General features: G+C 36.7%; 1 protein-coding gene and 1 long non-coding RNA gene across 4 annotated transcripts in view; one reads left to right on the forward strand and one right to left on the reverse strand.

Moving 5' to 3' along the window:
* Positions 1 to 12,596, reverse strand: part of LOC132501525 (uncharacterized) — a 123,361-nt gene that overhangs the window by 34,160 nt on the left and 76,605 nt on the right. The window lies entirely within an intron of this gene.
* Positions 1 to 12,596, forward strand: part of PAPOLG (poly(A) polymerase gamma) — a 37,413-nt gene that overhangs the window by 17,806 nt on the left and 7,011 nt on the right. For all 3 annotated transcript variants that reach the window (XM_060117137.1, XM_060117135.1, XM_060117136.1), the window contains exons 9-21: positions 571 to 709; positions 1,334 to 1,406; positions 2,196 to 2,316; positions 2,660 to 2,744; positions 3,346 to 3,399; positions 6,484 to 6,603; positions 7,032 to 7,141; positions 9,037 to 9,158; positions 9,408 to 9,583; positions 9,997 to 10,085; positions 10,166 to 10,386; positions 11,585 to 11,650; positions 11,835 to 11,891. In XM_060117137.1, the coding sequence (XP_059973120.1) occupies positions 571 to 709; positions 1,334 to 1,406; positions 2,196 to 2,316; positions 2,660 to 2,744; positions 3,346 to 3,399; positions 6,484 to 6,603; positions 7,032 to 7,141; positions 9,037 to 9,158; positions 9,408 to 9,583; positions 9,997 to 10,085; positions 10,166 to 10,386; positions 11,585 to 11,650; positions 11,835 to 11,891 (1,433 nt within the window). The remainder of the gene's footprint in view (positions 1 to 570; positions 710 to 1,333; positions 1,407 to 2,195; positions 2,317 to 2,659; positions 2,745 to 3,345; positions 3,400 to 6,483; positions 6,604 to 7,031; positions 7,142 to 9,036; positions 9,159 to 9,407; positions 9,584 to 9,996; positions 10,086 to 10,165; positions 10,387 to 11,584; positions 11,651 to 11,834; positions 11,892 to 12,596) is intronic.

A 12,596-nucleotide genomic window follows, 5' to 3' on the forward strand; every position in this document is an offset into this window, starting at 1 on the left:
AAAAGAGGCCATATTCACATAACTTTTATTATAGTACATTGTTATAATTGTTCTATTTTTATAATTGTTGTTAATTTCTTACTGTGCCTAATTTATAAATTAAACTTTATCATAAATACCAGTACCACCCCGTGTTTCAGGCATCCACTGGAGGTCTTGGAATGTTTCCTCCACAGATAAGGGGGAACTAGTGTACTGTTGAAGTTTTTCTTCCCTACTTGTGGACCCTCCGAATATCTTTCCTCCTCCCTTTCATTTCTCTCCCAACCACAGATATTGAAAGGTGGGAAATTCCAATGTTATATCAGTAGAGCCCAGTTGGACAGTCAGAACTGAGGCAAGGAACTGAGATGTCTGTGTTGGAGGGCAAAGTAGGGGGTAAGGTGAGCAGCTTAGGGTCTACTGATAAGAATGTGAGCCTAACATGAAGGTCTGTTTGTTGATTTTAATGTTTCTATAAGGGGGAAAAGTTAGAAGCAAATCTTAGGAGGGAAGTTATACTGTTCCTTACACTTAAATGTCATGGATAGTAGGTCCTAACAATAATTAACAACTGAATTAATTTTCTAGGACGTGGTATTTATTCCAACATGTTGGGATTCCTTGGTGGTGTCTCCTGGGCAATGCTAGTTGCAAGAACTTGCCAATTATATCCAAATGCAGCAGCTTCTACTTTAGTTCATAAGTTCTTCTTAGTTTTTTCCAAGTGGTAAGTATTCATATGCATATTTTCACTACTTACTAACCTCTGCCTATATGTAAATTTGTTTGCAAATTTAAGAGCTATGCTTACACCTTTTCTGTCGTCTTACATTCCTTTTTTAAGTTAAATTTAAAAATATCAAAATTGAGGCAATGATGGGACCCCAGATGGTGCTTTCTTCTAGGGGGAGTGTAAGTGTGGGCCTTTAGCTTATGAGATTAGTCTTTTGCCAGTTACTAGCTATATAGAGGTTAAGATCTCCTCATATGTAAACTATAGCTGCTGCACACAATTTATTAGGAGTATTCTCAGTAAATGTTAGCTGTTGCTGGTATTAAATTATCAGAGTTAAGTCCATGAAAGCAAATGAGAAGGAAAGAAAAAATTCAGGTTTAAATTAGTTACAGCTAATGGGCAAAGTAGTATTTGCCCTTTCAGAGAACACTGCTTTAAAATAAGCAGCTTTTTCCTTTGTATACTCCCTTCCTTTGTCAGTTTCTTTTTTTTTTCAATACCAAATACCCAAAACATGTGCTGTGTGAAAGTTGGAGCAGCATCTAATGATTTTAACATTTCATATAGTTCCTGAAATGAGGTCTTACGTGAGTTTATTTGCTTATTTCATGTTAGGGAATGGCCAAATCCTGTGCTGCTAAAGCAACCGGAAGAAAGCAATTTGAATTTGCCAGTTTGGGATCCTCGGGTATGTGACTTATTACGGCATTTCATTAAAACCTTTTAGGAATAGGATGATTCTGTAAAGTGCAATCTAGTTAAGGATAATTCCTCTTGTTCCTGTTCATCTTCCTTCTGTGTAACTGTAGACCTTTCCCTCCCTCTACTGTTTTTTCGGTGCAGATGATTTGTATCTCCAATTCTGATCCAAATGTTATGTCATTAAAAATCACCCATATAAGACTTGATGAGTGGGTATATCAACCAAGATGTTATAATCTATTGTTAAAAACTGTCTTACAAGTAATTAGTTACTAATAATAAAGTACTGAAGTATATAAAAGATGTACTTTGCAGTACAGTTTAAAGCAGATTCATGGTTCCAAGATAGCATAACTCTCACTCACCTTGCATTTTAATTTGCTTTTAGAGTGAGTACTCATTCCTCTGAGTAACCAAGGGGAAGTCATCTGTTGAATAGGTGCAGAAAGAGGATGGAGAACCATTGGACCAGATAATGCTTTTTGCACTTACGTTGTATATCCTTGGTTCTAAAAGACCACTGTTTATAGGCTGCACCATCCATTTAACAGCTTTTTGGGGGAGAAATAAACTTCTGCAGAGTTTTCTTTAACTTTGATTATCAGACACATCTGACTTCAGAAATAAATGAAGTTGGGGAGGGGAAATGTACTTCTTAGAACTGAGGAGATGTAGTATTAAATTTATATTTCATATTCTTCAGACTTTTGGGGAAATGAAGTGAGGACAACTGAAATAGGAGAATAGATCAATTATTCTGCTTCTAATTTCACAGGTAAATCCATCAGATAGGTATCATCTCATGCCCATAATCACCCCTGCCTACCCACAACAGAATTCTACGTATAATGTGTCCACATCAACTCGAACAGTAATGGTAGAAGAATTTAAACAAGGTAAACCTGTTAGCCCTATTACCCTTTACATGTTCCCACGAGTTTTTGATTGACAACAGTTTTATTCTCTATTGCAGTTATGCCTATTATTTCTAAAAGTTCTTTCAAATGTGTATTTTTTAAGTACTTGGTTTTGCAAAATATATGATAATATGAAGGCCAAAAATAGAGCCACCCCGGTCTGGTTGAAATTGACTTTTATGTTCTAAGAAAGAGCATAATAAATCTATACTTTTTTTTACTCAGGGATTTGGTGGGGCTAGAACTTTGGGGGTAGGGTCACACAGGAGCTGATAACACGATGGTCAGTTTTCAAAATCACTGTCTGTCTCTCTTTCTTTAGGTCTCGCAGTTACAGATGAAATTCTTCAAGGGAAATCAGATTGGTCCAAACTCCTTGAGCCGCCAAATTTTTTCCAGAAGTATAGGTATTTGAAATTTTGCATTGTGTGTGTGTGTGTTTAAGGAAGAAGAATGTTAAACTTATAAAGTTAATACACTGTAGGTGACGTCACTTATATTTTAAGTGAGGTAAAGGATAGGTTAGCAGAAGGCTTCCCTGGTGGTGCACGTGGTTGAGAGTCCGCCTGCCGATGCAGGGGACACGGGTTTATGCCCCGGTCTGGGAGGATCCCACATGCCGTGGAGCGGCTGGACCCGTGAGCCATGGCCGCAGAGCCTGTGCTCCGCAATGGGAGAGGCCACAACAGTGAGAGGGTCCGCGTACCGCAAAAAAAAAAAAAAAAGAATAAGTTAGCAGAAATCCTAGGTGATGAGAAAGTCTCTATATTCTAGTAGTGTCTAACCCAGTATTTGTGGGGTTTGGGGTTTAATGAGTTGTTTTTAATTACAAGGTCTAGAATTAATTTTGTGAAAATCAGAGCATGTTTTAATTTTCATAAATGTGTGCCTGTATTAGCTGTTTTGTTCATTGGGAGGGAGAAAGAAAAAGTAATAATGGAAAGTCAGACCCTAACAATGTTTCTCTTGGCTTTTTTCCCCCTGATTATTGCTGAAAATTCTTCACAGACATTATATAGTATTGACTGCCAGTGCATCAACAGAAGAAAATCATCTAGAGTGGTAAGACATTTCAAATTCTCTACCTACTGTGTGATGATAACATATTTATATGGTGCTTTATCATTTCTAAAACACTTTCTCTATTTTCAAAATTATGAAATCTTCTTGATGACTGTTGTACTTGACCATGAAGCATCAGTGTTTAAGAAATACCATCAAATTAATGTTTCAGAATTGGAAGTGACATGAGATAAGAATATATGTACAGATTTTTGCCTTTTGTCACTTCTCAGAGTCAGATTTAAGCAAAATTGTGAGGCAGTTTGAATGATTCTGATACCTAGCCTATTACCACACACACACACACCTAGACTATATATATACATATATGTATTTTGAAGTATAGTTGATTTACAGTATTATATTAATTTCAGGTATACAGCATAATGATTCATTATTTTTGCAGATTATACCCCATTAAAAGTTGTTACAAGATAATGGCTTTAATTCCCTGTGCTGTACAACATATCCTTGTTGCTTATCTATTTTATACATAGTTAAATCTGTTAATCCCATACTCCTAATTCATCCCTCCTCTTTTCCCTCTCCCCTTTGGTAACCACTTGTTTGTTTTCTGTATCTGTGGGTTTGTTTCTGTTTTGCATATACATTCATTTGTATTATTTTTCAGATTCCACATATAAGTGATATAATATAATGCAGTATTTGTCTTTCTCTGTCTGACTTATTTCACTAAGCATGGTATTCTCCAGGTCCATCCACATTGCTGCAAATGTCAGAATTTCATTCTTTTTACAGCTAAGCAGTATTCCATTTTGCACATACACCACAACTTTATCCATTCACCTGTTGATGGGCACTTCAGTTGCTTCCATGTCTTGGCTATTATAAACAATGCACTATGAACACTGGGGTGCGCATATCTTTTTGAATTAGTGTTTTCATTTTTTCCAGATATATACCCAGGGGCGGAATTACTGGATCATATGGTAGTTCTGTTTTTAGTTTTTTAAGGAACCTCCATACTGTTTTCCATAGTGGCTGTGCCCATTTACATTCCCCCCAACAGTGCACAAGGGTTCCCTTTTTTCCACATCGTCCCCAACATTTGTTATTTGTATACTTTTTGATGACAGCCATTCTGATAGGTATGAGGTGACATCTCATTGTTGTTTTGATTTGCGTTTCCCTGATGATTAGTGACTTAAAGCATCTTTTCATATGCCTGTTAGCCATCTGTATGTCTTCTTTTGAAAAACGTCTGTTCAGGTCTTCTGCCCATTTTTTGATTGGTTTGTTTGGGTTTTTTTGGATATTAAGTTGTATGAGCCCATATATTCTTTTAACTTAGGAGATGGTGGCATGAAAGGTTTCAGAATCTTAAGCTTCTGTCAACAGATAGGAGATATTTTTGGTCAAGGACTAGTACATTCTTTCTAGCGCATCTGAACTAATTCCTTCTGCCTCCAGTGTATTGACTTCACTAGCTCCATCAGGCAGAAACTGTTAGATCACCAAAGATGGTTGTGCTTTCCTCAGGTCTGATTTTTGGGAAAGGAAAACATGTTACCGTCCTGTTTTTGCTTCAAGGGTTTAATGCTTATTTCATTGACAATTAAAGAGACCTTGGGAATTCCCTGGTGATCCAGTGGTTAGGACTTCGCGTTTTCACTGCTGAGGGCACAGGTTCAAATCCCTGGTTGGCCAAAATGAATGAATGAATGAATGAACGAATGAAAAAACAAACAAGAAAAAAAATTAAAAGAGACCCTGAAAAGAATCCTTTCACTAAAACATTATTTTATTTGTCTAGATTAGGGGTCAGAAAACTATGGTATAGTGCAAATCCAGTCTGCTACTTATTTTTATAAATAAAGTTTTATTGGAACACAGTCAGTCACACTCATTCATTTATGTATTGTCTATGGCTGCTTTCCTGCTGCATGGCAGAGTTGAATAGTTGTGACAGAAACGTATGGCCCACAAAGCCTAAGATGTTTACTCTGGCCCTTTACTGAAAAAGTTTGCCGACATCTCATTTAGATAACACAGAGGGAGTAACTCAGTGTTTTGTATATCTGCTGTTGAAGAACCCATCATTATAATGTGTAAGCTTTTTCAAGCGTTTGTGAAAATGTTCTTGTAGTTATTCTTTGTAATTCATAAACTCATTAATAAGTTAAAATAAGTGACAGTAGTCACATTTAAGTGAGGTAGAAAGTAAAGTTGCAGGTATCTGATGAAGTTTTTTTTTTTAATAAATTTATTTTATTTTTTATTTATTTTTGGCTGCGTTGGGTCTTCACTGTTGTGCACAGGCTTTCTCTAGTTGCGGCAAGTGGGGGCTACTCTTCAGTGCGGTGCGCGGGCTTCTCATTGTGGTGGCTTCTTTTGTTGCAGAGTACAGGCTGTAGGCGCACTTCCTTCAGTAGTTGCAGCACGCGGGCTCAGTAGTTGTGGCTTGCGGGCTCTGGAGCACAGGCTCAGTAATTGTGGTGCATGGGCTTAGTTGCTCCACGGCATGTGGGATCTTCCCGGACCAGGGATCGAACCGATGTCCCCTGCATTGGCAGGCAGGTTCTTAACCACTGTGCCACCAGGGAAGTCCCTGATGAAACTTCCTATATTTTAGCAGTATCTGATCTGACTTTAGTGAATTCTTTTTAAAATTTAATATCTAGTATCAATTTTGTAAAGATTAGAGCATGTTTATTTCATGAATTAAGTGCTAGTTATTAGCTCTTTTTGTTAACATTATTTAAATATATGTTAGCCTTAGGGTTTAGGCATAAGATTTGAAAGTAGAAAAAGATTTAGAACCAGGTTAACGAACAGTTTTTGTTCATGCTCCAATCATGACTATTTTATGGTCTTAAAAGGCAGGGTATTTTAGATCAGGAATACATTAAATAGATCAGTTCTTCTTGAAAAAGAAAGGGGAGGAAACAGAAATTCACTAAGTAACTTCTCATTTACTTGAATGGTATTTTAAACAGAGTCCCTAAAATATTGGACTGAATTTTTTTAATGAACCCTGTAAAGCATCATAGCTAATATGCTGTTTGGTTTACTTGGATGCAGCTTCCACATTTAATATGGAAAAATCTTGTTGTTTTATTTTAGGGTTGGATTAGTAGAATCTAAAATACGTGTACTTGTTGGAAATTTGGAACGGAATGAATTTATTACTCTTGCCCATGTAAATCCCCAATCATTCCCAGGAAATAAGGAACATCATAAGGAGTAAGTTAATTATTTTTTAATATCATATTTTTTAAATAATGGTATCCGAAATATGCATGGTTTAAGATCAGTTGTGAGATGCTATTTAACAGGCATTGATGGAGGATAATACATTGTATACTTGAGCACGAGTTGTCATGCATTAAAACTAAGTACATGCTATGTTGGTAGCCCACAGACGCCAACAAAAAACTCCATCACAATATTTGGAGCATCTTTAAATATATATTTAGTAAGTCATTTTCGAAGCATTTAATCCTCTTTTATAATAACACAGGATAACTTAACGGTGTTCTTGGTGTCAGTTTTAAGAATTTGGCCAAACCATTGACATTTGTATTTATGCTTCCATAGACCAAGTTTTAATTACCAAATAGCATCTGTAAAATTGTAAAAATTAATGGAAATTCTTAAATTTTATTTTATAGCAACAATTACGTATCAATGTGGTTCCTTGGAATAATTTTTCGGAGAGTAGAAAATGCAGAAAGTGTTAATATAGACTTGACATATGATATACAGTCATTTACTGATACAGGTAAGACTTTGTCATCATGGAGCTGTGGTGCTCAACCTTGGCAGTAACGCAGTATCACCTGCCTAGGATCTGGCTGGCTATATTTTTTAAAGTTCTGCAATTGGTTAAATGAAGATGGAACATCTATATCATGAAAATAAATTCTGCTATTAAAAAAGTAAAGGCATGATGAAGCGACTTCCAAGACCTGTTGGTGGGCGGGGGGTGGGGGGTTGCAGACCAGTGTAAAGAAAGAATATATGTATGTTTGCTTAAAAATACGTAGACTATCTCTGGAAGGATATATAGTTTTTTTAAAAAAAGAAACTGGCAGAACTGGTTGCTTTTAGGTCAAGGAACCAGGTGTGTCTAGTGGACAAGAGTGAGGCAACTTCACTGTATACTCTTGAACCCTTTTGAGTTTTTGTTGTTGTTGTTGATGTTGTTTTAAATACTTATTTAATTTATTTGGCTGCGCCAGGTCTTAGTTGCAGCACGTGGGATCTTAGTTGCAGCATGCATGTGGGATCTAGTTCCCTGACCAGGGATCGAACCCAGGCCCCCTGCATTGGGAGTGTGGAGTCTTAACTGCTCAACCACCAGGGAAATCCCCCCTTTGAGTTTTGTACCATGTAAATGTACTAACTGTTTTAAAACAAAAAGAAGACTAAAGAAATTCTATAGGTGATTCTTAGTGTGCACAGTCAGTGTTTGTAATCACAGTCATAAAGACGACTTTTTACTTTACATGAAATAAATATCATTCAGTACAGGCTTGCTGAATGTGTTTCAGAATCAGTGAAAAAGGCTCTTTCACATCTAGCTCCCTAAGAATATCTCCCTGAAATATCTTAATATATCTGTTATAAATTTGGAGTTGTCTTAATAATCTAGAATAGTGTACATCCATACTATTAATATTCTTGATTAGCTCATCTGAGTTTTCTAAATTCTTTTGAATTAGCACTCACATTTATCATGAAAATCCAGGTTCCTGTGCATCACCTAGAACCACTGAAGCACATGCTTTGGGAGTGGAACCAGGAGTCTGCACACTGAACAAGCACTCCTGGTGATTCTTTTATAAGCAATCTGGAATGAAAACATAAATATAAATTTTTCCATTCTAATTTGGACTCATTTTTCCAAAAGGAGGGGGTTGGGAAGTTCTGTTTATTATAGATTTATAAAATGTTCTTCTTCAGATAGAGATACTGAGGCCCCAAGAGATTAAATAATTTACATTTCACAGTAGTTACTGTGCAAAAGAAACCTCCCATCCCTGTCTTGAGTAAGCTTATAATCTAATTTAGTATTCACAATTAACATACATTAAATAATTTATATGGTAGTTAATAAAACTGATTTTCTTATAAGGAGTGAAAAGCACTAGACTGGGGACCTAGGGCTACGTGTATTCCAATTTTGGCAAGGCATTCAAGGCTGTTGAGCCTCATTTACCCACCTGTATAATAAGGATGTACTTTTAGATGGTTTCTCATGTCTAACCTTCTGTGATTGGTTTAGTAAAAGAAGCTTCATGGAGGAGGAGAGCTTGAATTGCATCTTGGATATTTGGTATTAGGATTAGCTCAGACTCGGGCAAGTAATTATGAGAAGACATTGCCTTTGGGGAAAATAGCAAAAAACAAGATTTGGAAAAAGCCTTTTTTCCATACATTTATTTTGTTAGATTTGATTATGGGGAAGTCTTAGAAGTTGGACATGAGAAAACTAGTCAGTACTTGAATAGGATTGTGACATTGTGAAAATGTTTTGGAAGTATTTGTTCTGTAAGAGGAATGTGTGTTTGTGTAGTGATGTGGAGATATTAAAGGTATGTATTTCAGAAAAAGAAAACAGAGCCCTTGGTTCAGAAGGAAGTTCCCCATTTTAACATACTAACTCTGTTACAGTGTACAGACAGGCAAACAATATAAACATGCTAAAGGAGGGAATGAAAATTGAAGCAACTCATGTTAAAAAAAAACAGCTTCATCACTACCTTCCCACAGAGATTCTTCAGAAGAAGAAAAAGGTGAGTTTGTACTCGTAACTCTCCAATCTGAGTGGAACTCAGATGAATGATCCTGGGACCAAATTTGCATTTTTACAACGCCCAAACGTATTGAGAAGAAAGAGGGAAAGTACAGACAATTCAATCTAGGACTAAAATCTTACCTTCATTAATCACCAAAGATAATTTGTTTTATATGTACTTCAGAATTGAAACCAGTCATTTTTCTCATTTACTTTTTGAAATCCTAAAAGCTTTCCCCTCTTTCAGCAAAGTCTTTCTGATGTCAGTCGAAGTTCAAGTGGACCTCAATCCAAAAGATCATCTCTGGATAGCAGTTGTTTGGATAGCTCCAGAGACACTGATAATGGAACACCTTTTAATTCCCCAGTGTCTACAAACAAGCCTTCCAAGCCTGATATTCCTCCTTCAGCAGAGACAGAAAGGTCTGTATTTCAAAATTTTCCTCTCAGTCTTCAGTTTATTTGAGGATGATGTAAACTTCTCTATACCTTTGCTAAATACATTTTTTTAACTGTAAAAAGATTTTATTTTGCCAGTTAGTAGTCAGTTTCTTATTTAGAATTATTTGACAATTTGTGGTAATCCTATGGGGCATGGTATAGGTTTATGAGTATGTGGGAGTAGATAAGTACACAAAAATGTGCAGGTTTTCCTTTAATTTTTTCTGCTAATTCTCTCCCTGGGTCCTCTTCCTTTCCCTACCCTTTTCTTTTCCTTCAGTGAAATGTTAAAGTTAGGAGTACTTGAAAGAAATTATCTTAAATGTTAAAATAAGAGTCTTTTAAATACATACTATTTAAATCATTTAATGATGATATTTTAACACTTTTAACAGGAATAATGCTGAGCCTGCCACCGTAGTTGTGGAAAAGCCACTGACTGTCCCGCCAGCTCAAGGGTTGTCTATTCCCGTCATTGGTGCAAGTAGGTATCTACGCTTTATTTAGTAATGATGCTACTACATTTGTATTTAATTACTGAAATCTTTCTTTTTTCCTTTTCAGAAGTTGACTCTGCAGTAAAAGCTGTATCACCTCCAGCTGTGTGTACCATTCCTACTGTAGTAGGACGAAATGTCATTCCTAGAATCACAACACCCCACAACCCTGCCCAGGGGCAGCCACATCTAAATGGAAAGTCAAATATAACTAAGAATGTTACCCCCAAAAGATCCCACTCCCCATCCATAGATGGGTCTTCTAAGAGGTTGAAGGACATAGAAAAGGTAAAATTACAACTTCAGTGGTGATTCAGTAGTTGATTTTTTTCAAAGTAAACTTAAAATAGTGCTGAAGAAACTCAAATTCTTCATAGTTATCTTAGTGTTCCATTAGGATTTGACTGTTTTTTAAAAAGAGTATTTACCTAAACCCTAATAGGATAATACTAATTGTTCATCTTAAATTTAAATTACTGGGCTTCCCCGGTGGTGAAGTGGTTAAGAATCCACCTGCCAATGCAGGGGACACGGGTTCGAGCCCTGGTCCGGTAAGATCCCACATGCTGCAGAGCATCTAAACCCATGGGCCACAACTACTGAGCCTGCGCTCTAGAGTCTGCGAGCCACAACTACTGAGCCCGTGTGCTACAACTACTGAAGCCCATGCACCTAGAGCCCATGCTGTGCAACGAGAAGCCACAGCAATAAGCCTGCCCACCACAAAGAAGAGTAGCCCCCACTCGCCGCAAGTAGAGAAAAGCCCGCGTGCAGCAACGAAGACCCAATGCAGCCAAAAATAAAAAATAAATTAATTAATTAATTAAAAAAAAATTCTAATTACTAATGTGTCTAAAAATTTGAATGATTGATCTTCGTTTCTCCTTGACTTACATAAAGGCATTATTGGTAACTAAATAATCATATTTATTGTGTTATAATGTTGATCTCCTCTGCTTCCAGTAGGTGGTGGTAAAACTTTTATTCATTATCATCTGGATAGATTAAACAAAAAGATAAAACTTTAGAAATTAAGGGTGACAATTGAATTCAGTCTAATTTAAATTCTCTTCCCTCATCAAACCATGTCCGTAATAGGTTTTTAGTTTTAGTTTTAGTTTTAGTTTTTTGGCTGTGTTGGGTCTTCGTTTCTGTTCGAGGGCTTTCTCTAGTTGAGGCGAGCGGGGGCCACTCTTCATCGCTGTGCGCAGGCCTCTCTTGCTGTGGAGCACAGGCTCCAGACGCGCAGGCTCAGTAGTTGTGGCTCACGGGCCCAGTCGCTCCGCGGCATGTGGGATCTTCCCAGACCAGGGCTCAAACCCGTGTCCCCTGCATGGGCAGGCAGATTCCCAACCACTGTGCCACCAGGGAAGCCCCTGTAATAGTTTTGATGTTAGCCTGGTCACTAATTAGTTTCTCAGTTTATATAGATTTATGTGGTTTTTATAGGTAATAATAGCAACTCATTTTAATGTTTATATTTTAGTTTATTCGACTTGAATCAACGTTTAAGGAGTCACGTGCTGCTGAAGACAGAAAGAGAAAATCAATGGTAAGTATATCAATAGTGTGCTTCAAAATATTTACTTTTAAAGAGCCATGTATCAGGAAAAGTACTATATTCAAAAGTAGATCAGATTATATCTGTCAACTCTTGGTTATGTTTTATTTCATGTAGAAATAAGCATTTGCATATAGGAAAGAAAGTTTTCACTTGTATGTAATTCTGTTTTTAGGATGCCATTGGAGGAGAATGTATGCCTATTCCAACTATTGATACATCACGCAAAAAGGTAATAGATAGTCTTATTTGTAATAAAATACACAGGTAAAAATTCATAGGTAATCTGCAGGTACAAAAAGCTCACTAAGAAGAGCCTAGCACAGGGTCAGGAAAAGAGTAGTAAGATTTTGTCCCTGTCCTCAAAGACCAGCAGTACAGTTGGAAGTTGGGTTGGAAATAGCAAACAAAGTGTATGATCCTAAATGTATGTACCTCAAAAGTCTAGAAAAGAGGGAGTCGTTTAAGACTTCACGATTTATGCAGGTTATGTTCAACCTTTGTTTTTATTTATTTTTAAAGAAGAAGTTTAGTGCTCAGCACAATAATTTCCTACCAACACTTGATAGTCTTTTGTTGTACACCACTGCTTACTGACAAAATTTAGGTTTGATAGTTGGGGACCATAGTTACTAATATTTTGGAGGAACCAAATGTACTGGTATACAGAGTAAGTACCTTTAAAACATGAGCTAAAGAACCCCTAAATCTCAATTTAAAAATTTATTTTCAAAGGATTACCATTTAAGCTAATAATATTATAAGTGCTCAAAAAAAGCGGCCTTGTGTAAATCAGAAGAAGCCCTTCTTTGAGAGGTTACAGGAAACAAAATGGCTTACTTTTCACCCCCATTAAATAATAAAGTGGTTCTCATCACAGTCAGCTGTCACCCTGCCAGGTTCCCCAGGATGTATTGGCAATTGTAAAGCAAAATAG

This window comes from Mesoplodon densirostris, chromosome 14, assembly GCF_025265405.1.
Source record: "Mesoplodon densirostris isolate mMesDen1 chromosome 14, mMesDen1 primary haplotype, whole genome shotgun sequence".
Classification (NCBI taxonomy): Eukaryota; Metazoa; Chordata; class Mammalia; order Artiodactyla; family Ziphiidae; genus Mesoplodon; species Mesoplodon densirostris.